General features: G+C 43.2%; 1 protein-coding gene across 2 annotated transcripts in view; it reads left to right on the forward strand.

Annotated features, from left to right (window-relative positions):
• Positions 1-5: 5 nt before the first annotated feature.
• Positions 6-25220, forward strand: part of TCEA1 (transcription elongation factor A1) — a 63526-nt gene continuing 38311 nt past the window's right edge. The window contains exons 1-3 of one of the 2 annotated variants that reach the window (XM_077810266.1): positions 6-272; positions 17939-18001; positions 23265-23370. In XM_077810266.1, the coding sequence (XP_077666392.1) occupies positions 204-272; positions 17939-18001; positions 23265-23370 (238 nt within the window). In that variant the 5' untranslated portion in view covers positions 6-203. Of the gene's footprint in view, positions 273-1200; positions 1342-17938; positions 18002-23264; positions 23371-25220 lie in introns of those variants that run through there. The other variant, XM_077810267.1, reaches the window with a different exon arrangement.

The following is a 25220-nucleotide window of genomic DNA, read 5'->3' on the forward strand; positions in this document are numbered from 1 at the left end:
GCTGGTGCTTGATGAGCGCTGCCTGGCGCCGGCGCCGCCGCTCGGGCTGCTGGGTTCATTTGTTATCCGGCGGCCTGGCTCCATTTCTGCACTGACGGCCCTGAGCGGCTGCGTCCGTGGCCGGTCCCCTCTCGTCTCTCGGGTGCGTCCCGCAGGCCCAGCCCTCGCCGCGACGGCCGGGCCCCGCTCGGGCCTCCGCAGCCATGAATACAGAAGACGAGATCATCCGCATCGCCAAGAAGATGGACAAGATGGTGCAGAAGAAGAACGCGGTGAGCGGCCGGGCGGGGGGAACAGCACCCCGCTCTCCTCCCGCGCGCGGCCTCCGCCCTGTTCCTGGCCAGAGCTCGGGGCCCCGGCGCTCGGCGCGCGCCACTCTCTGTCTCCTCCCCCCTCGCACGGTGCCTCGCGCCCAATTGTGAGGCCCCGCGCTCGCGCACGCCCCCAGCCGTCCCCCGAAGGTGCCTCGCGCTCTTTTCCCCCCCAGTCTCCCGTCTGGGCGAACTCGGTCTGCTCCCGGGGCCCGTTCGGAGAGTTGAGAGCCGGGTGGGTCCGTAAGCCCCGCCGCTGAGCCGGGCGCTGCAGCGCTCCGGCACCGGGTCTCCTCTGGCCAGCCCCGCGCGCCTCCTGTGCTGCTGAGGGGCTTGTTCCAGTGTGTGCGGGCCGGGGACTCTTCTCCTCTCCCAGAGAAACCCCCCTGCCCCGCGTGGGCTGTGTCCGGGCCGGGTCAGCGGGCGCTGCTGGGCTCAGGGAATACGAGACCCCCGCTAGCTCCCCAGTGAGCCAGCCAGAGCCGCTCTCTGCCCGCCGCCGCCGTGACCGGCCCGGGAGCGAAGCAGCAGGCTCGATGGGCTTGGGGAGGGGGCGCTCAGCAAGTGGCGGGTTCGCCGGGGAGCCCCGGTGAGGCCTCGCAGCCCCGGCTGGCAGACAGGTCGGATGACACACGTTGCCTTCCATCACGAGCATGTCACGTGAGGCGTTAAAACCCGAACTGAACAACGGAGAGAGTAGCTGTGACGCTGGGGATTAGCTGTACCAACTCTCTGACACGGCCCCCAGCACAGCATAGGCTGGCAGCTGAGCCAGTTCATATTTTTTTACTCTATGCCAATGCTAAAGCTAGACGTATTTACTATGTTAATAAACACAAGTAGCAGCTGGTGCCGGATGAATGGAGGTGGCGTTTCACAGAACGCTTGGATCCCAGTGGTTAGCTCAAATAGAAAGCAAGGTTCTCTAGGGTTAAAGACCTCAGTTCGTTCATGTGAAGCAACGCGTAACTTGGGCAGTTAACACGGAATGCTTATCCCATGTCACTGCAAGAGTCCAGGGACAGTTCAGGTGAATTATGAAGCTTTGAGAAATAATACCATCCTTACTGTATCATTTATTGGTATTTTCTGTATGGACTAGTAATTCAGACAACAGTATTTAAAGTTAGATTTTTGTGTTTAACGAGGTTGTTAAATCCTAAATCTCATTGAGTCTTCAGCAATGAGCTGACTGGGAATCCTCTCTAAAGAATTTTTCTTAACTAGATGCAGTGTGGAAAATTTTGTTTTCTGTCTAAGGTGTATCCTTTCCACGGTTGCTCTTCCTAGATTTATCTGTGTTAGAAATATTACTTGTTGCAGGGAACGTATTACGGTTTGACTGGTGCTGAACCCAGTCTAATTGTGACTGTAGACCAGGACAAACTATGTTCAGTACTGTTTCAGTAACCTTGATGTATCTTAATCAACCGTATCAGTTAAACCAGGTTCAGCACAAGTGTAGCTAGACTTGTTGCTGACACCCATTGGTGGCAACAGGTAGCTTTCCTAGTCTACACAAGGTTCTTGGGTCTGACTGACATTTTTCTAACAGGATGAATATTCTCAGTTTTTCTCTCTCTCTCTCCCCCTTGGTTTATTCATTTGATGTTTTCTTTTTTTCTGCTCCCTGCTTATTTCATTCCACATGCACATGTGGGTGTCAAGGGCAATAAGCACAGATAGTTAAAATAATACCCTCAATTACAGGAAGAGCACCTGGATTCAATTCAATGGGTTTTTCTTTTCTATGTTTTCTGTAATTTTTTTTGCAAATTGTAAGGTACAGTAAAACCTGCTAGAGAGACCTTATAATTTGCAAAAAAAAATTACAGAAAACATAGAAAAGAAAAACCCATTGAATTGAATCCAGGTGCTCTTCCTGTAATTGAGGGTATTATTGTAACTATCCTTTCCTAGTCTACACTATCAGGAAGGGATGATTTTATTTAACACACCATTGAAAATCTTTCTCTATGGCTTATACAGAACATTGAGCTGTAGTATCCCAGTTGTCTGGAATGTGACTTGTGATGAATTGAAAAGTATAACATCAACATGGACATCCACTTTTCATGGGTAGACTATTGGTACTCTGTTAACAATAAATTGGCTTGTTAAATTGCTGCAGTGCTGAACTAATATATTCACGGTATGTCTACACTACGAAATTAGGTTGAATTTATAGAAGTCAATTTTTTTAGAAATCGATTTTATACAGTCGATTGTGTGTGTTCCCACTTAAGAGCATTAAGTCAGCAGAGTGTGTCCACAGTACCGAGGCTACCATCGACTTCCGGAGCGTTGCACTGTGGGTAGCTATCCCACAGTTCTTGCAGTTTCCGCCGCCCATTGGAATTCTGGGTTGAGATCCCAATGCCTGATGGAGCAAAACATTGTCGCGGGTGGTTCTGGGTACATGTTGTCAGGCTCCCCCCCACGTGAAAGCAATGGGTTACCTGTGCAGAAGCCATATCATGGCAAGCATGGAGCCCCCTCAGTTCACTGTCACCGTATGTGTCCTGGGTGCTGGCAGACGTGGTATTGCATTGCTACACAGCAGCAGCTCATTGCCTTGTGGCAGCAGACGCTGCAGTATGGTGATTTAGTTGGGGATTGGTCCTGCTCTGAGCAGGGGGTTGGACTAGATGACCTCCTGAGGTCCCTTCCAATCCTGATATTCTATGATTCTGTGACTGGTAGCCATTGTCATCATCTCCTGCTAGATGCTGGTGCTCTTGGCCGACCTTGGTGCTCTTGATGCTCCTGCTAGATGCTCGGTGCTCTTGGCCGACCTCGGTGAGGTTGGTCGGGGGCACCTGGGCAGACATGGGTGCTCCTGGCAGACTTTGGTGAGGTCTGTCGGGGCGCCTGGACATAAATGGGAGTGATTCCAGGTCATTCTCTTCTTAAGTTTGGTCTCATGGAGATTCAGTCTGCCTGGAAACGATGATGGCTACGGTCGTACTGCACCGTCTGCTGGTGAGCACCCAGGAGACGACGACGGCTAGCAGTCGTACTGCACCATCTGCTGCCAGCCTACCCCTTGCTCTCCTCTCCCTCCCTCTGTGAAAGCAACGGCCGACAATAATTTTGCGCCTTTTTCTGTGTGGGTGCCATATTGCTGTCAGCATCGTCATCACCCGCCGCTGCCACTCTGCTCTCCTGCAGATGCCATACCACAGCAAGCAAGGAGCCCGCTCAGATCACCGTGCCAGTCATGAGCGTTGTAAAGACCATGCAGGTTATTCAGCAGTATATGCAGAACCTGCAAAAGGAGGCAACGGCAGCACAGTGACGAGAGTCATGAGGACATGGACACAGACTTCTCTCAAAGTACGGGCCCTGGCAATTTGGACATCATGGTGGTAATGGGGCAGGTTCATGCCGTGGAATGCCGATTCTGGGCCCGGGAAACAAGCACAGACTGGTGGGACCACATAGTGCTGCAGGTCTGGGACGAATCCCAGTGGCTGCGAAACTTTCGCTTGCGTAAGGGCACTTCCATAGAACTTTGTGACTTGCTTTCCCCTGCCCTGAAATGCAAGAATACCAAGATGAGAGCAGCCCTCACAGTTTACAAGCGAGTGGCGATAGCCCTGAGGAAGCTTGCAACTCCAGACAGCTACAGGTCAGTCGGGCATCAATTTGGAGTGGGCAAATCTACTATGGGGGCTGCTGTGATCCAAATAGCCAACACAATCACTGAGCTGCTGCTATCAAGGGTAGTAACTCTGGGAAATGTGCAGGTCATAGTGGATGGCTTTGCTGCAATGGGATTCCCTAACTGTGGTGGGGTCATAGACGGAACCCATATCCCTATCTTGGCACCGGACCACCAAGGCAGCAAGTACACAAACCAAAAGGGGTACTTTTCAATGGTGCTGCAAGCACTGGTGGATCACAAAGGACGTTTCACCAACATCAACGTGGGATGGCCGGGAAAGGTACATGACGCTCGCATCTTCAGGAATTCTGGTCTGTTTCAACAGCTGCAGCAAGGGACTTTCTTCCCAGACCAGAAAATAACCGATGGGGATGTTGAAATGCCTATAGTTATCCTTGGGGACCTAGCCTACCCCTTGCTCCCATGGCTTATGAAGCCATACACAAGCAGCCTGGACAGTAGTCAGGAGCTGTTCAACTATAGGTTGAGCAAGTGCAGAATGGTGGTAGAATGTGCATTTGGACGTTTAAAAGCCTGCTGGCACAGTTTACTGACTCGCTTAGACCTCAGCAAAACGAATATTCCCATTGTTATTACTGCTTGCTGTGCGCTCCACAATATCTGTGAGAATTAAGGGGGAGATGTTTATGGTGGGGTGGGAGGTTGAGGCAAATTGCCTGGCCGCTGATTACGCACAGCCAGACACCAGGGCGGTTAGAAGAGTACAGGAGGGCGCGGTATGCATCAGAGAAGCTTTGAAAACCAGTTTCAGGAATGGCCAGGCTACGGTGTAAAAGTTGTTTGTTTCTCCTTGATGAAAACCCACCCCCTTGGTTCACTCTCTTTCCCTGTAAGCCAACCGCTCTCCCCTCCCTCCTTCAATCACCGCTTGCAGAGGCAATAAAGTCATTATTGTTTCAAATTAATACATTCTTTATTAATTCATCACTGCCAATGTAGCCCGGGATGGGTCGGGGAGGAGGGAAGCACCGGGTGGGGTGGGGGAGGAGGGAAGGACAAGGCCACACTGCACTTTAAAACTTATTGAATGCCAGCTTTCTGTTGCTTGTGCAGTACTCTGGGGTGGAGTGGTTGGGTGCCCGGAGGCCCCCTCATCGCGTTCTTGGGTGTCTGGGTGAGGAGGCTATGGAAGTTGGGGAGGAGGGCAGTTGGTTACACAGGGGCTGTAGCGGCGGTCTGTGCTCTTGCCTTTTCTGCAGCTCAACCATATGCTGGAGCACATCAGTTTGATCCTCCAGCAGCCTCAGCATTGCCTCCTGTCCTCTGTCAGCAAGCTGACACCACCTATCATCTTCAGCCCACCACCTGTCCTTGCGTTCATATTGTGCTTTCCTGGACTCTGACATTGCTTGCCTCCACACATTCTGCTGGGATCTTTCAGTGTGGGAGGACTGCATGAACTCGGAACATTTCATTGCGAGTGTGTTTTTTTTCGCCTTCTAATCTTCGCTAGCCTCTGGGACGGAGATGACAGTGTGAGTGTTGAAACATTTGCAGCTGCGGGAGGGGGGAAAAAAGGGAGAGTAGTAGTTTAAAAAGACTCATTTTAGAGAACAATGGGTAGACTCTCTTTCATGGTGAACCTTGTTGTTAATGTTACATAGCATATGTGCTTTCGGTACAAGATCATATTTTGCCTCTTATATTGAGGGTCTGCCGGTTTGGTGTGAGAGATCACACACGCAGGGCTGGGCAACAGAATTTGGCTTGCAGGCAGCCATGGTAAGCCACAGTCTTTTGGCTTCTTTCACCTTCATAACATGTGGGAATGGTTTCAAACAGCAGTGCCCTCATTTCCCACACCAAGCAGCCATTAGGCTGGCCATTTAAAATGGGTTGGCAATTTAAAAGGAGGGGCTGTGGTTTTCGGGCTAACGTGCAGCACAAACCCAACTAACCCCCCCCCCATACACCCAATTCCATGGGATGATGGCTTCACCCCTCCCCACACCGCGTGGCTAATAGCGGAGAAGATTTCTGTTCAGCTACAGGCATGCAGCTCAGCAGGAACGGCCACCTCTGAATGTCCCCTTAATAAAATTACCCTATTTCAACCAGGTGACCATGAGGAGTGACCATTCAGGAGAGCTTTATGGAGATGTCCCTGGAGGATTTCTGCTCCATCCCCAGACACATTAACAGACTTTTCCAGTAGCTGTACTGGCTGCGAATGCATCCCAAGTCTTCAGGGCAAATTAATCATTAAACATGCTTGCTTTCAAACCATGTATTATATTTACAAAGGTACACTCACCAGAGGTCCCTTCTCTGCCTGACGGGTCCGGGAGCCCACCTTGGGTGGGTTCGGGGGGTACTGGCTCCAGGCCCAGGGTGAGAAACAGTTCCTGGCTCTTGGGGAAAATGGTTTCTCCACTTGCTTGCAGTGCACTATCTTCAGCTTCCTCCTCATCTTCCTCGTCTCCAAAATGCTCATCCCTGTTGCGTGATAATCCATTGATGTAGTCAAAGTAAAGGGGTGGTGTAGTGGTGGCTGCACCCCCTAGAATGGCATGCAGGTCATCATAGAAGCAGCATGTCTGGGGCTCTGACCCCGAGCAGCCATTTGCCTTTCTGGTTTTTTGGTAGCCTTGCCTGAGCTCCTTAAGTTTCACATGGCACTGCTGCAGGTCCCTGTTATAGCCTCTGTCCTTCATGCCCTTGGAGATGGTTTTAAAATGTTTGGGCATTTCGTCTTTTGGAACGGAGTTCTGATAGCACGGATTCGTCTCCCCATACAGCGATCAGATCCCGTACCTCCCGTTCAGTCCATGCAGGAGCTCTTTTGCAATTCTGGGACTCCATCATGGTCACCTCTGCTGATGAGATCTGCACTCACCTGCAGCTTGCCACGCTGGCCAAACAGGAAATGAGATTCAGAAGTTCGGGGGCCTTTTCCTGTCTACCTGGCCAATGCATCTGAGTTGAGAGCGCTGTCCAGAGTGGTCACAATGGCGCAGTCTGGGATAGCTCTTGGAGGCCAACACCGTCGAATTGCCACCACACTACCCCAAATTCGACCCGGCAAGGTTGATTTCAGTGCTAATCCCCTCGTTGGGGGAGGAGTACAGAAATCGATTTTTAAGAGCCCTTTAAGTCAAAAAATATGGCTTCGTCGTGTGGAGGGGTGCAGGGTTAAATCGATCTAACGCTGCTAAATTCGACCTAAACTCGTAGTGTAGACCAGGGCTCAGCTTAATCAACAGTAGTAATATGTAGTTTTTTCAACTGGCAATCATACAGGGTTGTATTGATATACTACACTTTATAACATGCAACACTTGACACACATCTCAGATACGTTATATTATTCCTCCAATAAGATTGTAATTGAAATGTGTGCTATTCATTATTCGGTTGCACCTTACCTGTAGCCTTAGTTAAAAATATGTACCATTTATTTTTATATAAGTGTAATGAATGTACTTATTGAAATGCATAAGAGCAGGTGGGCAGAGGTAATGTTGCACGTACGAATTTTCAAAATTCAAGGACAGTTCAGTAAGTTTAGAGAAGAAAAGATAAGAGGAAGTATTCTTACTAGATTTAAATGGCAGCTCCCTTTAATAGAACCAACCATTACTGTGTAACTAACTTGACAAAGGTATTCTTGAAAAAGGTTACTTTAATTTTAAAAAGTTATAGGTTTTAAACCAGTCGATGCAGACATTTTTCCTCTGATTGTCATTTGATTAATCTGGGTGAGTTGTGTGGGGATATTTTTTTGTTTTGTTTGTAAACTGTACTAGCTTCATATTGAGACTTGTTCCTCAGTTATTGAGGGTGTCAACAAATCAATTGTGAAAAGAGAGTATGGTTTTTAAGGATTTTACATGGGAATAAAGTTACTTTAAAAGTTTAATTGCCTTTTCAGGTGGATGGCTGTGCATGACCAAGATGAGATTGTAAGCATAGGTCCTTTCACCAGTTAGCAGATTCAGCTGAAATTTTGAACTCCTGCTTTTTTTGTGCAGAAAATTGTGTCGCTACTTCACGAAATAGTTGCTGTGACACAGCGGTTTTTGACCTCTTTCGTACATTAGCTCTATGTTAAAACAGAAATAGTGTTGGGTTATTCCTGTCACAGAGTCCCCGGGGTGTAACCTGGACTGTGGCACCTCTGAGCCCTCCAAATCCAACAACATGCGGTGTCCCTATCACACTGTGATGCTGTGATAAGCTACAACCCTCTGTCGGGTACTCCACTTACACAGCCATCCACAGCAGGGACGCATCCAACTGAGTTATATGAATGAACTCCCAGCCACTCACGAACCATCAGTAGAGAGGCTTCAGCCAATTTCCACCCAGCTCCAGCCCTACACCCCAGAACTGTGCTGTCTTGAACTGCTCAGAAGCTTGCTCATTACTTAGTTCACCAGTTTTTCATAGGAAAGTGGACCTGCACCAGCCATTGTAATTTGAACTAAGCTTCCCCAAATACTTCAACCAAAAACGCACTGTTTTAGGTAAAATACAAAACAGATTTGAAGTGTTTATAAGTAGCAGGCATGGTGATCAAAGTTGGTTACCTAAGAAATAAAAATGCAATCTAAATTCTGACTTTTAACAGACTAAGTAAGATTTGAATCCTAACAGATGTTACAGGCACTTTACAGTTCCTCAATACACAGACTAGACTTCCTTCGAGGCGACCTTCCAGGGGTTGAGATGGGAGCAAGGGGAAGAGAGGCCAAGTGATTATGTCACTGTCGCTCTTTTATACTTTCTTCTAGCTGCTAGAAAGATCCTTGCTGTGACATGGGTTAATCCACCCCCATGGCATATGTGCGGGACCGGATTAACTCTCCTGTGGGCTTGGGGCTATTAGATTTTGTTGGGTCCCTGTATGCAAGTCTTTTTTCAAATTTAAAACAAAACGATCACAATTATGGCATCAAGGCTATTAATGCTGTACTAAATTTGCCTTTTAATTAACATAAAGACATTCTGTGGTTACATTTCAGTCTTAAAACCTGTAGAATATAGTTAATTCAAAATAACCTACTTCTTACCTTAGAACAGCTGTCAAGTTAGTTTCTTTCTGGGAGGGAGTTTGGGTGCAGGAGGGGGCTCCAGGCTGGGGCAGAGTGTTGGGGTGTAGGAGAGGATAAGGGATACAAGCTCTGGGAGGGAGTTTGGTGCAGGAGGGAATTCTGACCTGGGGCACGGGGTTGGGGTGCAGGAGGGGGTACGAGATAGAGGCTCCGGCCGGGAGGTGCTTACCACAGGCAGCTCCCAGCCGGTGGCGCAGCAGGGTGCAGGTAGGCTGCATGCCGTGGCCCCATGCCACTCCCGGAAGTGGCCGACTGCTGGCACATCTCTGTGCACCCCTCAGGGGAGGGGGACAGCGTGTCTATGTGTGCTACCAGCAAGCGCTGCCCCTGCAGCTTCCGTTGGCCAGATCCTGGCCAATGGGGGCTGCGGGGATGGTGCTGGGGGTGGGGATAATGCGTGGAGCTGCCTCCCCCACCACCAGGGGCCACAGAGACATGCCAGCAGCCGGCCACTTCCGGGAGCTGCATGGGGACACGGCATGCAGGCAGTCTGCCTGAACCCTGCTGTGCTGGGGCCCTCCTCAGCTCGGGGCCCTGGGCTGCAGTCCCTAAAGCCCCTGTGTTAATGCGGCCTTGCGTATGTGCCTTCTCTGAGAAACCTCTGGGATAGTGGATTCTTTTTCATGGGCCACCAACCCCTGTCTGGCCCTCCTTTGTTGCAACTGAAAGGTTTGCTGTGGGTATCTCCCAACCTCAGAACATATTTCAGCAGCATGTATAGCAATACTTCATAACTTCACATACAATGGTAGTATCTACAAGTCAACAGGATATTAATGGTCAACTGATCAAGACTTAAAATGTTACCTCACAAAGTATACTTTGTTCAAAACAATCATAATTATATGATAGTGCTGAATATGGGGGTTCCACAGTGCTACTTTGAGGTACAGTGTTACAATCCCCTCTTTTTCCCCCACCTCCAGTCTAGCCATAAAGAAAGGAAGGGTCGTAATGACTTAATGAATAACTCTAACAGCACAGCACTAACATACATCTTAACACCAGGAGAAGATGCTGATGACTCTTACTTAGACTTTCACCTCAAGCATAATTCAGCAGATTACGAAAACATGTCTGAAGCTAGACCTTTCAATGATATCTGAAATACCAACAGTTCAGCGTAGAACTTCACCTCCTGTTTTGCTCATCCCCAGCGTATGGAAAATGTCTAAAGTTGGCCAGAGGTTTCCCAGGTGCCATACTTTTGGGCAGGAGGGGCAGAGTTGAGTTGTGACCCTCCATTGTACTTCAAATCAGAGAAAAGAAGGCCTGTAAAGATTACAAAAAATTAAAAAAAAAAAAAAATTAAAAGTTCAAGGATTTATACTTTACCCTGTATTTCTTGGAAGACCAGTCCTATGGGTGGCTGAGCAGCCAGCTCTGTTACTGAAGAGATACCAAGGCAGCGAAACCTGACAATTTTTTATTCAATTCTCAAAAGACTTCGATTTTTGTTTTCTTTTGTTAACACTTAATTCTAATAAAAGGGGCGAGGGTGGGGGAGAGAGAAGCTTTCTCAATTAAAGATTCACCATCCCTGCCCTTTCAAGCAAGAGTCTGAGAATGTTCTCAATTGATATTTGTAGTCCCTTCAACTGAGACCTTCAGCAAAAAAACCAGGAAAACTATTTTTAAAACTGAAAATTGGATTTGGTAGAAATGTTAATTGCAAATTCTTTAGTTTGTGTGCACATTCCCTAGCACATTGTTAGTTGTATTCCACTGGTATCCACAATCAGTATTTGTACAAAGAGGATCTGAGAGTATTCCTATCCTCATGGGTTCTGCTTTTGTCTTTGATATATAGATCTAAAATAAACAGATCACCACTCACAACTAGCAAGTCCCTATCTTTTGTGTAGCATGAACCCATGACAAATAGATATTTGACATACCAAAATTTAGGAAATCAAGGATCAGACTTAACTAATGAAAAGTCTTTGCATGCAGTACAATTACAAACATTCCTTAGTGTTGTGGTCTCTTACTGTATTTATCAACAGAGCTAGCCAAAATTTGGTAATTCAGTTTCATGGGAGATTTTGACTTTCCTGCAACTGGGAATTTTATATATATAATGAGTTTTAGAAAAACCAGCATATGGGGTTTCTGAAAGGAAGTGTGCCTCCTGGGAATTCAGCTGCTGCTAACTGAAATTGACATGGTTATCATGTTCACTACTGCCCACCACTGCTTAACAGTGGTGAAACTGTCAGGGGTCCTATGTCAGTTTCAGTAGCAGTTGCCAAGGCTTCCAGGGTCCCCAACTCTGAGGGAGTCCATATGGTGGAGCTGCCTGAGAGCTATGGACCTGGAAGCCTGTCTCAGGGCTTCCAGGCTCCCTACTGTGGAGCAAAAACTTCTGGGCTTCTGGCTCCATAGGAGGTGGGAAATTGGAGGCTCTGGGGCAGCCGGTATAGAGGGACTATCTCAGAGCAATGGACTGTGGAAGCCCCAGGTTCGCAGTAGCCTGTCCTGCAAGTTTCTAGTGGAAACTGTCTGGCAGGCAGGGTTCCATTGAAGTCCGACCTTTGGTTCAACAAAAGTTCTTTGAAGCTGAAACGTTTTGTGGAATTTTTTGATGAAACCCTGTTTAATTGGGAAATAGGCTCTTTTTAACAGGCCTCTTTGGATAGTCTGTGGTCAACATTTTATGCAAATAATGCTTTAAGGTATGGATACATTCAGTCTCAAAAATACAGTCTTTAGCAAATATTTAATAATTGTCCAAGTTATGTCTTTCGACAGGACTTTTAATATTAAATATTGTCACACTTATTTTAGTGTTGTAAGTTTTGTGTTTAGAAATCATTCTAGACCCCACTATTTAAGAATGGCTAGTGGAACTTTTCCCCATACCTACAGTATTTCAGGAAAGTGCATTTTCCAAGAAGTTTCAGTTTCCAAACAATTTGTTAATAATTTTACATGCAGTACTACTCTTTTCTTCTATATTTTATATAACTTTAGTATTTATTATGGAATACTCTTTACATTGTCTATTCTTTGCTGCTCCCTTTTCTATAATTAAACTAAACTATACCTGTTTGGTGTGCTGGCTTCTAAATGACTGAAGCTCAGAACAGGTTTGCCTTTTGTGGCAAGTAGAATGTAGCTTCATTGCAATTAACTAATATTAGAAAATTAATAGAGGGGAAGAAGGCTTTCTGATTAAAGCAGAGGATGGTAGGGTAGAGTCAAGACACATGTCTTGTGACACTTTAGGAAGTTTCTGCTTGTTTCCACATCTGTAAAATGGGAATAATATTTCCTTACCTCTGGGGGTTGTAGACTTCTTAATTCATTAATGTTGGTAAAACAGTTTGAGACCACAGAGTGGAAGGCAGTATGGAAATGCAGAGTCCTAGGTACCAGTATTTAAATCAGTTAATTTTTTGGATAATTTAGTAAAGATTCAGAGATAGACACATATGGGAGGGGATGAATCATAACAGGTATAAACAACATAGTTACCAATAGTATTTAGATAACGTCACAAAGTAGAATCAATCATAGAATCATAGAATATCAGGGTTGGAAGGGACCTCAGGAGGTCATCTAGTCCAACCCCCTGCTCAAAGCAGGACCAATCCCCAATTAAATCATCCCAGCCAGGGTTTTGTCAAGCCTGACCTTAAAAACTTCTAAGGAAGGAGATTCTACCACTTCCCTAGGTAATGCATTCCAGTGTTTCACCACCCTCCTAGTGAAGAAGTTTTTCCTAATATCCAACCTAAACCTCCCCCACTGCAACTTGAGACCATTACTCCTTGTCCTGTCCTCTTCTACCACTGAGAATAGTCTAGAACCATCCTCTCTGGAACCACCTCTCAGGTAGTTGAAAGCAGCTATCAAATCCCCTCTCATTCTTCTCTTCTGCAGACTAAACAATCCCAGTTCCCTCAGCCTCTCCTCATAAGTCATGTGTTCCAGACCCCTAATCATTTTTGTTGCCCTTTGCTGGACTCTCTCCAATTTATCCACATCCTTCTTGTAGTGCTGGGCCCAAAACTGGACACAGTACTCCAGATGAGGCCTCACCAATGTCGAATAGAGGGGAACGATCACATCCCTCGATCTGCTTGCTCTGCCCCTGCTTATACATCCCAAAATGCCATTGGCCTTATTGGCATCAAGGGCACACTGCTGACTCATATCCAGTTTCTCGTCCACTGTCACCCCTAGGTCCTTTTCTGTAGAACTGCTGCCTAGCCATTCGGTCCCTAGTCTGTAGCTGTGCATTGGGTTCTTCCATCCTAAGTGCAGGACCCTGTACTTATTCTTATTGAACCTCATCAGATTTCTTTTGGCCCAATCCTCCAATTTGTCTAGGTCCCTCTGTATCCTAACCCTGCCCTCCAGCGTATCAACCACTCCTCCCAGTTTAGTATCATCCGCAAATTTGCTGAGAGTGCAATCCACACCATCCTCCAGATCATTTATGAAGATAATTGAACAAAACCGGCCCCAGGACCGACCCCTGGGGCACTCCACTTGACACCGGCTGCCAACTAGACATGGAGCCATTGATCACTACCCGTTGAGCCCGACAATCTAGCCAACTTTCTACCCACCTTATAGTGCATTCATCCAGCCCGTACTTCTTTAACTTGCTGACAAGAATACTGTGGGAGACCGTGTCAAAAGCTTTGCTAAAGTCAAGAAACAATACATCCACTGCTTTCCCTTCATCCACAGAACCAGTAATCTCATCATAGAAGGCGATTAGATTAGTCAAGCATGACCTTCCCTTGGTGAATCCATGCTGGCTGTTCCTGATCACTTTCCTCTCATGTAAGTGCGTCAGGATGTAGATGGGATGAGTAGGAAATTGGTAAACTGCATCAAGCCATCTTAGGCAAACACTTTCTCTACACAGTATTCACTGGATTGGGTGCCTCCTTCAATACTGCTCTCTCATGGTTATAGTCAGAAAAGCGACCATGCCAGTTACCTCATGGAGTACTGTGTTTTACTTCTGCATTTACATGTCAAAATATTTTTCTGTAAGGGCTTTAGATTAAACTTGGTAGCTGAAAGACTACCTGAATTATTTTTGCCTATTGCATCATCACTAAGACTAGGTTTTAGTCATGGTATTTTTAGTAAAAGTCATGGACAGGTCACGGGCAGTAAACAAAAATTTACGGCCGGTGATCTGTCCATTACTTTTACTATATACACCTGACTAAAACTTGGAGGTGTGGCTCGGGGGTGTGGTCTGGGGTGGGGGCACTGTGGGTGCTCGGGAGGGGGGCCATGGCCTGTAGGGGGTGCTGTGGGTGCTTGGAGTGGAGGGGTTGCAGCCCAGTGGGTGCTGTGGGTGCTGGGGAGGGGGGGTTGGTGGGGCTGGAGATAGGCTCCCTACCTGGCTCCTGGGAAGCGGGGATTCTAGCTCCACGTGCTGCTTCCACTCCACCCCAAGCCCTGTTTCTGCAGCTCCCATTGGCTGGGAAACGTGGCCAATGGGAGCTGCGGGGGCGGTGCCTGCAGGGGGAGGCAGCACATGGAGCTAGGAGTGGAGGGAGTGGAGTTGCTGTGGCTCTTCTGGGGAGCCCCCCTCTGGTAAACACTGCACCACAGCCCTGAGGTCCTCCCCCCCAACTCCTGCTACTGGGGGATGGGGGGCTGAGACTGCCCCAGCAGCGGCTGGTGCACCTAGCCAAGGGGCTGCCCGGGCCAGGTGCACCGGCTGCTGCAGAAGTTACAGAAAGTCACAGAATCTGTGACAAACACAAAGTCTTAATCATCACCACTAAATGAATCTGCAGTCAGAACTTAGCTGACCATTTTGTTGATAATGGGTAGATGCAAAATAAAACCCAACTTACTCTTCTATAGTTACATCGGTTGTGCTGCACTAAGAAGTAAACTTTTACTTTTGTCAGCTAAGAGATGAGGTGTAAAAAGTTAAATGTTCAATTAAACATGTCAGTATTATTTTTTTGCAGGCATCATTGTGTAATAAATATAAACAAAATCAAAGTGGGAAAGGGAGAGTGAGGCTGAGAGAGTGGGATTGTGCTAATGAGCTAGGAGGAGAGAATGCTGTGGGATACAGCTCTGGACGGCTATGGTCTGGGAGCAATGGGAAGGTGATGTACTTGGCCTTGGTTAGACAGTGGCTGTTCTACACACCACACAGGAGCAGAGTAAGCTATGCTTGATAGAGGTTTGCTTAAATGCAGGGAGGAGATCTAAACAGTCTAAGGCCTATGCTACAAACTTACATCAGTACAACTACGGTGCTCAGGGGTGTGAAAAATCCACACTCCCTGAGCGACATTATACCGACCTAACTCCGGGTGTAGACGTTACAACTACACTGACAGGAGAAGCTCTTCCATGGATATAGTGGTGTCTTCGCTACAGCACTGTACAGGTAGACAAGCCCTACGTTTGTTTCTTTCTTTATTTTTGAGGTGTCTAGAAAGGAGGAGACTTGCAGAAGTATATAGGATCAGTGGTTAAAATAAAATGGCCCATAATCCAAAGAGGATGAGAAATAACGAGAGTATAATGTAAAAAGTTGAATTGTTATAGGGACTGGGTAGCTGTACATCCAGGTTATTAGTGACAATTTTTAGAATCTGATAACTGTTCAGTCTTTGAAATTAATTGATTTGTCTAGTACCTAGTGGACAGGTGTCTGTATCACAAACTACAGATTGCACTATTTGGCTGTTCGTTAGCAGAAAACAAAACTGAATAGACCCTGAACTACACAGGAAAACTCAAGTACACTTAAATTCCTGGAGATACTTCAGGTTCAAGAAGGAGGTACAATGAGAAGGTGTGGGAGACAGACTGCACTGTCGCTACCTCTGCTGTATTATATCCGCAGAAAAAGTCTTTTGGCCTCCAAGCCAGGCAGTCTGACATTTCTTAGCAGCAAAGAGTTCATTTTAAAACAGTGCATTGCTTGGAGATGGTGGTTAAGTGTATAGGTGTACAGAATCAGAAGGCTGCTTCTTTAAAGCTTCTGAATCATGAGTATAGAGGTGAGATACAGTTGGGCCTTCCCTCCCCTTCTTTCCTTTCCTTGTGCTCCCTTTCCCTTCCCCCTCAAAAAAATGAAACACATGGAATTTAGTATAATATAAAATCTGTATCACGAGAAGTTTGTTAGAGGATTTGTTAATGAATGTTGGCAGCTGATTATCATACTTTACAAGTATGTAGCCTTTTTCATCCTTAGGAAAACACTAGACTTTATGGAAGCATTCAGATATTTGGCAGGTTATATATTGGGAGATCTATTTCTGTAAACCTTCTTTTCAACAATACAGAGCTTCTAAACTTCACAGGACTGGAGTTCTCCTTTGTTAGGAACCAGGGGAGACTAGGCAGAGATATTTGCTCAGGATCCACCTTGCATGCTGTTCCTTTGTAGCACCAATTAAGAGCTCATAAGCATATAGTATCGCTGGGTAAAATAAATGACTTTAGTTAACCACAATTTTGTTAGCTGAATTTTGCCTGTATATAGAATACAAGTCAAATGTAGCCATTCTGGGATGGGAGCCACCAGCACAGTACACTGCATTAAGGTGAGAGGGGAAGATTTTGTCCAAGATGTGTGGGCAAACACCCAACCTTGATAAAACTGCAATGGGATCCTTAATGTCCATGCATCTCAGAGAGAACTCTTTTTTCCCCCCCTCCGCTGGAGTGTGACTAAAAGTGACAGCTTATTCAGTCAATCTTGCTTCCTCAGTGTATTCAGAATAATAGCTGCTTACAGTATTGACTAACGTTTAGGGGTATTTTTTTTTAAACTGTTAGTAGGTCTAACCTCAGTGCAGCACAGCTGAGTGAATTAGATTCTGTTCTGGAGCATGCATCAACTACAAAATGAACTAGGTGATGAATCTACATTAGTGATACATGAACCAGAAAGAACTCAGATTCCAGGTTGAGTTTGCAGTGTTGTCCATTGGAGAGAGAGAGTTTTCACATATAAACTGATGAGATTTGATTTAGTGGGATTAAGACAAGTATGGATCCATGCTCTGCAATTTATAACTTTTAGTAGCAGAACCTCATTTTAAGGTTTCGTCTGAAAGATCCACTTGCAGTACATGCATGGGATTCTGGGTATTAGATTGGAGATGAATGTAGTGATAAGAGTGGTTGCAGATAGCTATAGCTTGAAAGAAAGCCCTTATTCAACTTTTTTCACTTGCAGAATTTTTGAGTGATTTAGAAAAATAAACACTATCCCAAGGGGAAAACTACACTTGTGTGTAGTAAAATACTGTAATCTGGTTACCCGTGTTTGATACCTTTAAAGAAATATAGTCTACCCATGCCAACATAATTCCAGTTAGAAATATTTCTAGTAGAGGAACTGGTTACCTAAGGATTGGTAATGGGATGTATAGAGCCTTCATCTTCAGGTTGCTTATTCTAATCTAGTCCAGTTCATTATGGACTGAAACGTGCTGCTGTGTGATGTCTGTCTGGGGAACTTGAGTGAAATGAGTCTGCTGTAAATCCACTTCCCAAGGTATAAGTATTGATGTGACTTTAACCACTCCCACAAATGGCGTTACATGGTAATCTTAATAGAGAGACCAAAAACTAAATGGTGTGGGACTAAACTGCTCTCACCCCCAAGATAGCATCTCCGAATTGGGGTCGAAGCACATTGATGTTAAGAGTCTGGAGAAACTTGCAGTGTCACTTCTTGTGCTAAGCTTGTTCTGTGGATAAATAGTATTTAAGTCTTCAGAGTTATCAATCTGGAACCTTTCACAAAACTAAAACTTATACTGTGGGAGTTTAAAGAGAGATCACTTGTGTTCTGCTAAACATTTTAGAAGTTAACTGTGTAGGAAATAAAATATATTTTGAATAATACTTTTATGCATGTTTTACAGGCTGGGGCACTGGATTTGCTAAAGGAGCTTAAGAATATACCTATGACCCTTGAGTTGTTACAGGTAAACCTTTTACATTGCTGTTATATTTTAAATATGAGCTTTTAAATGGCAAAAATAAAACCTAAGAGATTCTTAGATTCAGATCTGAGGTCCACCAGAATATTCTCTGTTCCTTGCATCAGTGTACAGTTGAAAAGGTTTCATTTAGATTACAAGACCTTGGGGGTAGGGAACTGCCTCTTTGCCTGTCAAGTACTGTACACCTGTGCTGCTTTGCAAATAATAAAACAATATATTGCCCATTTACCTAGACTGACTCTTTCTGTCAGTTTGCATGCACCACCATAACTGGAATACACACAGACAAACCATCTCAAGGAACCACAGTTACTATGTGGTCTTTTCCTCCACACGAACTTATGGCAACTCTTTTAGATTAGCTCTTGTCCAGAAGCAAGCCCTTGCAGATGCTTTTAAAACTTTTCTGTTTCAGTTATATGGGTTAGAAAGATTGTGCATTGAGGCACAGCCCAAGCAAAAGGCAGCTTATCAACTATGTCGGCCTGTTAGTAGGGTGTCTCAGAGATGTATATTGGAGGCACAAATCTGCTGTGCTCTTGCACTAAAGAAGGAGAGAAACCTATTACAACCCTTTATAGGTGTAGCATGCTCTCTCCCTCTTGGATCTAGTCAGCTCCACCGATCAGATCATAAGTGAGTGGAGCCACAGTTTTGCCCTGCCCTGCATTTGTTCACAGGGGGAATATGTCGGGTACGCAGCCCCTTCCTGCTTTCCCTGTATCTAAGTCTGTGAATAGGGTAAGTCTTATACAGCTATGCAGGAAAGTGTGAGGGAGCCTAATATTCCCTTGCTCCCCCTTGCATCTGGGTGAGGTGAGAGTGGTGTACAATCTAGCTCTCTTTTTGAGGTTTACCTATTTTCCGGTATGCCTTTAATTGAAAACTAGGCTTTAATTGGGCCACAAGTAATCTTTCATCGAGAGGAGAAAAAAATCTTTGTTGATGAAATTTTCCAGAATCTGCAAAGCTCTTGGCATTGTCCCATGAGGAAGCAACACTTTTAAAGTAATGGCATTGTACTTAATAATTGTAGCTCTTGGTAACAAGTGCTATAATTAATGTTGGAGGATTGTTTCAAGTACAACTCAGTTTTACTTGCTTATAACTTCAATAGAATGCTTTCAATAATCTAGTTTCAGCCAAAAAATGAATTTTTCTTGGTTGTAAGTTTAAAGTAAACCCTACTAGCTGTGTCTGAGTTATGAAGCTGAATGTTTTTTTCCCTATTCTGTTAAGAGAAGAATTTCCACACTTTATTTATATGATTAAAAGCAGATGGACTATGAAACTTGCATGTTACTCAGCAGTGAATAAGCTCTTGGGCTAAAATAGTTGGATGTATAATAATTGTGAAAAACTCAATAGGCAGCTAAGATTTTTACCAGAGTCTAATGAAGGCCTGTCTCCTTTGTGACATTGCAGTGCACACTGCCGCTGTGACAATTTGAGTTAGAGGCGTTGTACGTAAAATGCAGTCTCTCCAAATGACACTTTATCATTACGGTTGCACAGATGATAATTGCATTTCCTGATTAATTTTAAGGTTTCAGTGGCAGCTCTAGCCTTGCCACGTTGTACATCCTGTATATTTTGTGGACTACACTTATCAATTATATTGTTACTCTTTACAGAAAAGGGATTTGAAATGTCCATATGCGTCCAATGTGGATGAGTTAACATTGCAGAAAAATACCATCCATTTTTAAAAAGTTTTATATTTGCCACTTAACATACTAAATGCAAAGAATTTTATTAGCTATGGAAGTGTATGAAGGATCCAAAAGTGCTTTACAAACTATGTATAAATTCCTCTACTGCCAGAGTCCACCCATCTGTGAGGTGGGAAGATGGTGGCCATATAGATAAACTGGTGCACAGTGCCATGATTGAAAGCCTGAGGTAGGATGGAGAAACTTTGACCAAAACCAGCAGGACAAATTCGTTGCTTAGTGCAAGAGACCTTCAGGGTCCATGTGGATTAAGCATGGTCTTTGTTTTTAACTGCATCAAAATTGATGAAACAAATTGATGACTGGGATTCCAATTCATAGTTCCAAAGAAATATCGATTTCATACCTGATACGGACATTGCTAACCTATCTCCTTTACCTCTCTATTGCGGTAAATTGGCTTAAATTATCAAAGAAGGAAATGCCATACTTTAAGGCCAAAAATGCCAATCTGTTGTGCCAAAACATAATTTATAATTCTCAGTTTCTTGTTGCTTGTAACTTTATATTAAGCTAACATTTCAGATTTGACTTAATCATGGATTTTTCTTATGGTTTACATATAAGGTTAAGATACTGGAAAAACCCGCCAAACAAAATAATATAGTGTTCTTTGCTCTCTGAGCTGATAGGTAGCTCCCTCTTAGGGAAGGATGGCACTATCACTGTCCAATGGATTCTGCCTCTCCTATCTTGCCTGATGCTTGTAGCAGTGTAGACTCCTTCTGAGACATTTATGGGATCTATAAAAGAAAGAAACTCCTCCTCACCACATTTCTCTCCCCCCCCCACCCCCTCCAAAGAAGTATAAAGATTGGAATATCTTTGGAAAAAATCACAGTGGATAGTTTACTTCATTGGTTAAGTAATAAAGTGCTTAATTTGTTAAGGCTTTGAGGAAACAAGCCAGATAGGTTAAGATTTTGATCACTGCTCTGTATAAGCCATATCATGCTACATTTTGACCAATGCATTTCTCTGCCAAACATGCCTCTCATTTCCTTTAGTCTAAAATTTAATAATTATACTTTTTTTTTTAAGTCAGAGATTTCCCAGTTCTGAGGCCTGAGGTTATTTGATGACTTGCCTTTACTAAAATCTTGCAGGAACCACCTGCTTAGGAACTTGAGCAGTTGTCCTATTCCTTGTTGCTAACAAAAATGTGGTACTGGGATTTTGATTGGGTGGAAGGCCTGGGGTAGAGGAACAAATGTATAACACTTCAAGTATAAATAAAAAAAAAACCCTCTTAATTTTCTCTTTAAAGAAGAAAAATAGTAATACCAGGCCATTACAAGTTTAAATAGAATAAATAGTCATAGCAGCTAGATCCTAAGATGTTTGAAGGTCTCTTTTCTTTGACAAGAATACAAAAAGGAATGCAAAAAAAAGTAAGCCTATTAAAAGCCGTATGAGACATATACATTGCATTAATGGCTTAAATGACTCGAAGTAAGAGTAACTGAACCTTTGTTAAAATTTGGCAATAAAGACAGGATAGCATTATATAAGCAAGGTTGGTATTTTTTTTTTAGCAGAAAGTAATCTGAGATCAAATTAGAAAACTGTATTAAATTTTTTTTGGCAGATGTTTCAGTTTTGGAGCAGGAGGAAGAGGGGAAATTGGAAAAATATCCCTCTACATCGATAGATCCCTGAATAACTTGGGAGTATATTAAAGTAAGAAATACCAAATTATTGTGCTAAATTGAGATTATACCCCACCCACTAAGTTATAAAAGGAATGGATTGTAGAAGAATCTCTTCCTAACACTGTAGGTGGCAGTTGCCCTTGGAGTTTTAGTAAACTAGTTTATCGTGTATACAATATATAAGTCACAAAGGACAGAATGTTTGTAAAATTCTTTGTTATGTTTTAGGATCCTCTCCATCAATATTTTAGCTTTTCTCCAAGCTATTTGCCGAAGGGTGGGATTTTGTAAGGCAGTGGTTTTCAACCGTTTTTCATTTGCAGACCCTAAAAAATTTCAAATAGAGGTGCGGACCCCTTTGGAAAGTCAACGTGTGGTCTGCAGACCCCTACCATAGTAGTCTTAGATTGAAAAGTGACTGAGCAGAATTCAAATGTTGCAGGTCCTTGGCACGGCATTTGATGCAGCCTGAGAAAGGGCACTAAACCGGGCATCTGTGATAATGACAACGCTTCTGGGCTTTGACCTGTAGGTGGGGGTATTAACATGCTTTTGGTTGATCAGAAAAATGGAATGCCTTTTCTGGGACATGAAACTTTATTTTCATTAGTCACCTTTCATGGACCCCTTAGACGCAGCCTGCAGACCCGCAGTGGTCCACGGACCACAGGTTGAAAGCAACTGTTCTAAAGAGTCTAAGTGACTTAGGAGCACATCTCATGGGAAGTAAATGGGATTTGTGCTTTGAAGTTACTTAATTGCTTGTGAAAATCCCACCCAAGATCTACTGAACTAAATTGATCAAATTTATGAAATTCATAATTTCTAACACTATTCAAACATCTATAAATCATTTTAATATTTTAAATTTTTGACAAGCCATTTCTGTAATTTCGGTTGCATAATAGCTTTCATTGTAAACACCCTCTCTTATAGAATTTTTTAACTTTCCTCTTTTCAGGCTGAAATACTCAGTAGTCTGTCTGAAGATGAATTGTTCCGGGAAATTTGAGCAATAGTTCTTAAGCTGTCTTTGAGGGCAAGGAAACAAACAATAAACATGGCCTTTTAAAAACAGTTTTCCAGTCAAAATGGAAAACAGTGGGAATTATCTGTTGGCAGCTACAATATGCCATTGATTACTAACAGGTATAAATATTGAAACTTGGGGACACTATTGACATTTTAAGTGTACGTTTCTTAAATTACTTGTTCCTGAGAAGTTTCTTGGCTCCCTAAAATGGGAACATCAGTCATCATACAGCCTCATAGAAAAGGTGGATTTCTTTATGTTCATAGATATGTCTATGCATGTTGTCCCATCTCTTTTACTCTGCCTTTATCACTCTTGTGAATAATAAGGGTACTGAAATATTATAGGATCCTGTGCTGTGAGAGCAGATTTCTAATACACTAACATTGCCTCAAAGGAGCTTTAAATGTATCGGGCAACATAGCAGTTAAAAAAAAAAAAAAGTCATCCTATAGGATAACGTCAAGTGATGCAATTTCTATTTTCCTGTTTTAGAATGGACCTCTATCTAATATATTGAATGATCCACCCCACCACTTAAACCATAAAACATATGTTTTGTTCCAAGTGAGGTTTTTTTTTTGATTGCATGCTCCTATCAAGAAAAGTTTATTAATGTGTTTTATCAGTATAAATGTGCAGGATGTCTTGTGAAAATCAATTCAGTAAGGATTTGCAACTTAATAAAGTAATTTCAGTCAACTTCATAGGGATACAACTGACTTGATGCTTAGATTTTTACCTTGCATTGTCAAAATGCAGCTTAGCTTTTTGTATCTGTTTAAATGTCTTTCACAAATTGTGATGTATATCCTTTTCTGTTGCAGTCCACAAGAATTGGAATGTCAGTGAATGCAATACGCAAGCAAAGCACAGATGAAGAGGTTACATCTTTAGCAAAATCTCTCATCAAGTCTTGGAAGAAGCTGTTAGGTATGACTGCAAAAAGCTTTTTAACAATCTTCCTTCTCCCTCAGGCATTTAATCATTTGTATTGTGGGCATTATAAACTATTGCCACCATTTTGATTCTTGGCTCACCAGTTCTCACATTCAGTACTGAAGTTTTTTCTGTATCATTTTCATTTTCATTTTCCCTGTGCCCTCTATCACTGCATTACTCATGGGTCCCCTTAAGGGCCATAGTCAGTGTAGCTTCATTGGGATAACTTCATAGTGAGTTGCTAAGAACAGAGCAGCGTGAAGCATGGCTCTGTGACATGACTAATATCTATTGGACAGTCTCACTGCTTGCTACTGAACTAAATGCCAGAGTGGCCTTATTGCAGCATTAAAACCTACTGACCTTTTGTTTGTCTGGATCAACTATTCTCTGCCTTCCAAAGTCTTTACAGTACTTGTACATCAAGGTGTTAAAGGGTTTTAATCTTAACTGTCAGTGGGTCATAAACTATAGGAAAGGAAAAGACAAAAATCAAAAGTTGACTTAATGCTATTAGTATTATGACTAGTACATAGCTCCAATCTTATCATAAGAAAACTGAAGTCTAACTAGTTCTGTGTGTCTTGTGCTCACTCTCTGAAACCTCAATATTCATTAAAGGCACTTGAATAAAGTGAATGGAACTTAAATAGTATTCCTTTAAATATTGTGTACTAATTATTAACACATCTAAGGAAATTATTCTTGCAACATTTTTTATGCCAGGACAAATCACATCACTGTCATCTTAGTGCAGGTTTAAACACCTGAAACTGAAACTCATGAACCGTGTTCATTTGGAACATTGCTGATAATACATATAACTTATTCGTGGCTTCATCTCACATTCACATAAACTTAAGTTTAGGGAGTTTCTTCTGGTAGCTTAATATTTAAAATGTGAGGTCTGCTTTTGTTTTGCAGAAATTACAAGAGCTGCTGGATTAATAGAAGTCTTTTCAGTTTAGACAAGTGTGCTATGCCAGCTGTCATCCAAGTTAGCTAGCTATACATTTCAAGGAAATCTAATCTCATCACCTTCGCTCTTTTCTAAATGATTGCAGGAATGGTTTGGCATCCGTTTTAGAAAAGTGTTTCAATAAAAAACGACAAATTATGGGAGTCTTCTTAATGGGGGTGTTTCTAAAGTAAAGGCTTATATATGCTGAATTAAAACATGAAACAATATATAGGACTCTAATACCTGGTTGAGCAGGCATTTTGTGAAGGCAGAAGTACAGCAAGTGTTCTGGTGAACAAGCTTCTAAAATCATGTCCTGTTTTGTTATTACCAAGAGATGTACTTTACCAATAATTTGATCTGATGTCACTGGTAAATGTAACCTAATAAACTCAAATGCATATATTTTTGTATGCCTTTATGTCAATATGAAACTTAGTGAAGTCTTCAATGTATTTTGTCTACTTGTTATGTAAAACTGGAATTTGATTCCGTAAAAAAACAACTGAGCAAAATGCTGGTAAATACTAAGAGAACAATACAAAATGGTTTTGTTTCTTATTCAAAATGTAAATTCCTGCTGTTCTGATATAAATAAATTAAAAATATACCCTTTCTTCCAAAATTTGTTACAAATTATTAGTAAATTATCCCAATCACTAGGCAACAAATTATATTTTCTTTATCATTTTCAGTGCAAACCTACAGAATGTGCTAATATTTTTTTCATTTCAACCATCTTAACTTTAATCTACTTTTCCAGTGACATGTTCCTCCTTTTTCAACAATCTCAAAATATCCTGGAAAGCCAAACTTTTTTGAGGAGAGAAATATTTTCCAATTATTGTGAAGATGTTTTCCCCCATCTAATACAAATAAT

Source organism: Eretmochelys imbricata, chromosome 2 (assembly GCF_965152235.1).
Source record: "Eretmochelys imbricata isolate rEreImb1 chromosome 2, rEreImb1.hap1, whole genome shotgun sequence".
NCBI lineage: Eukaryota > Metazoa > Chordata > Testudines > Cheloniidae > Eretmochelys > Eretmochelys imbricata.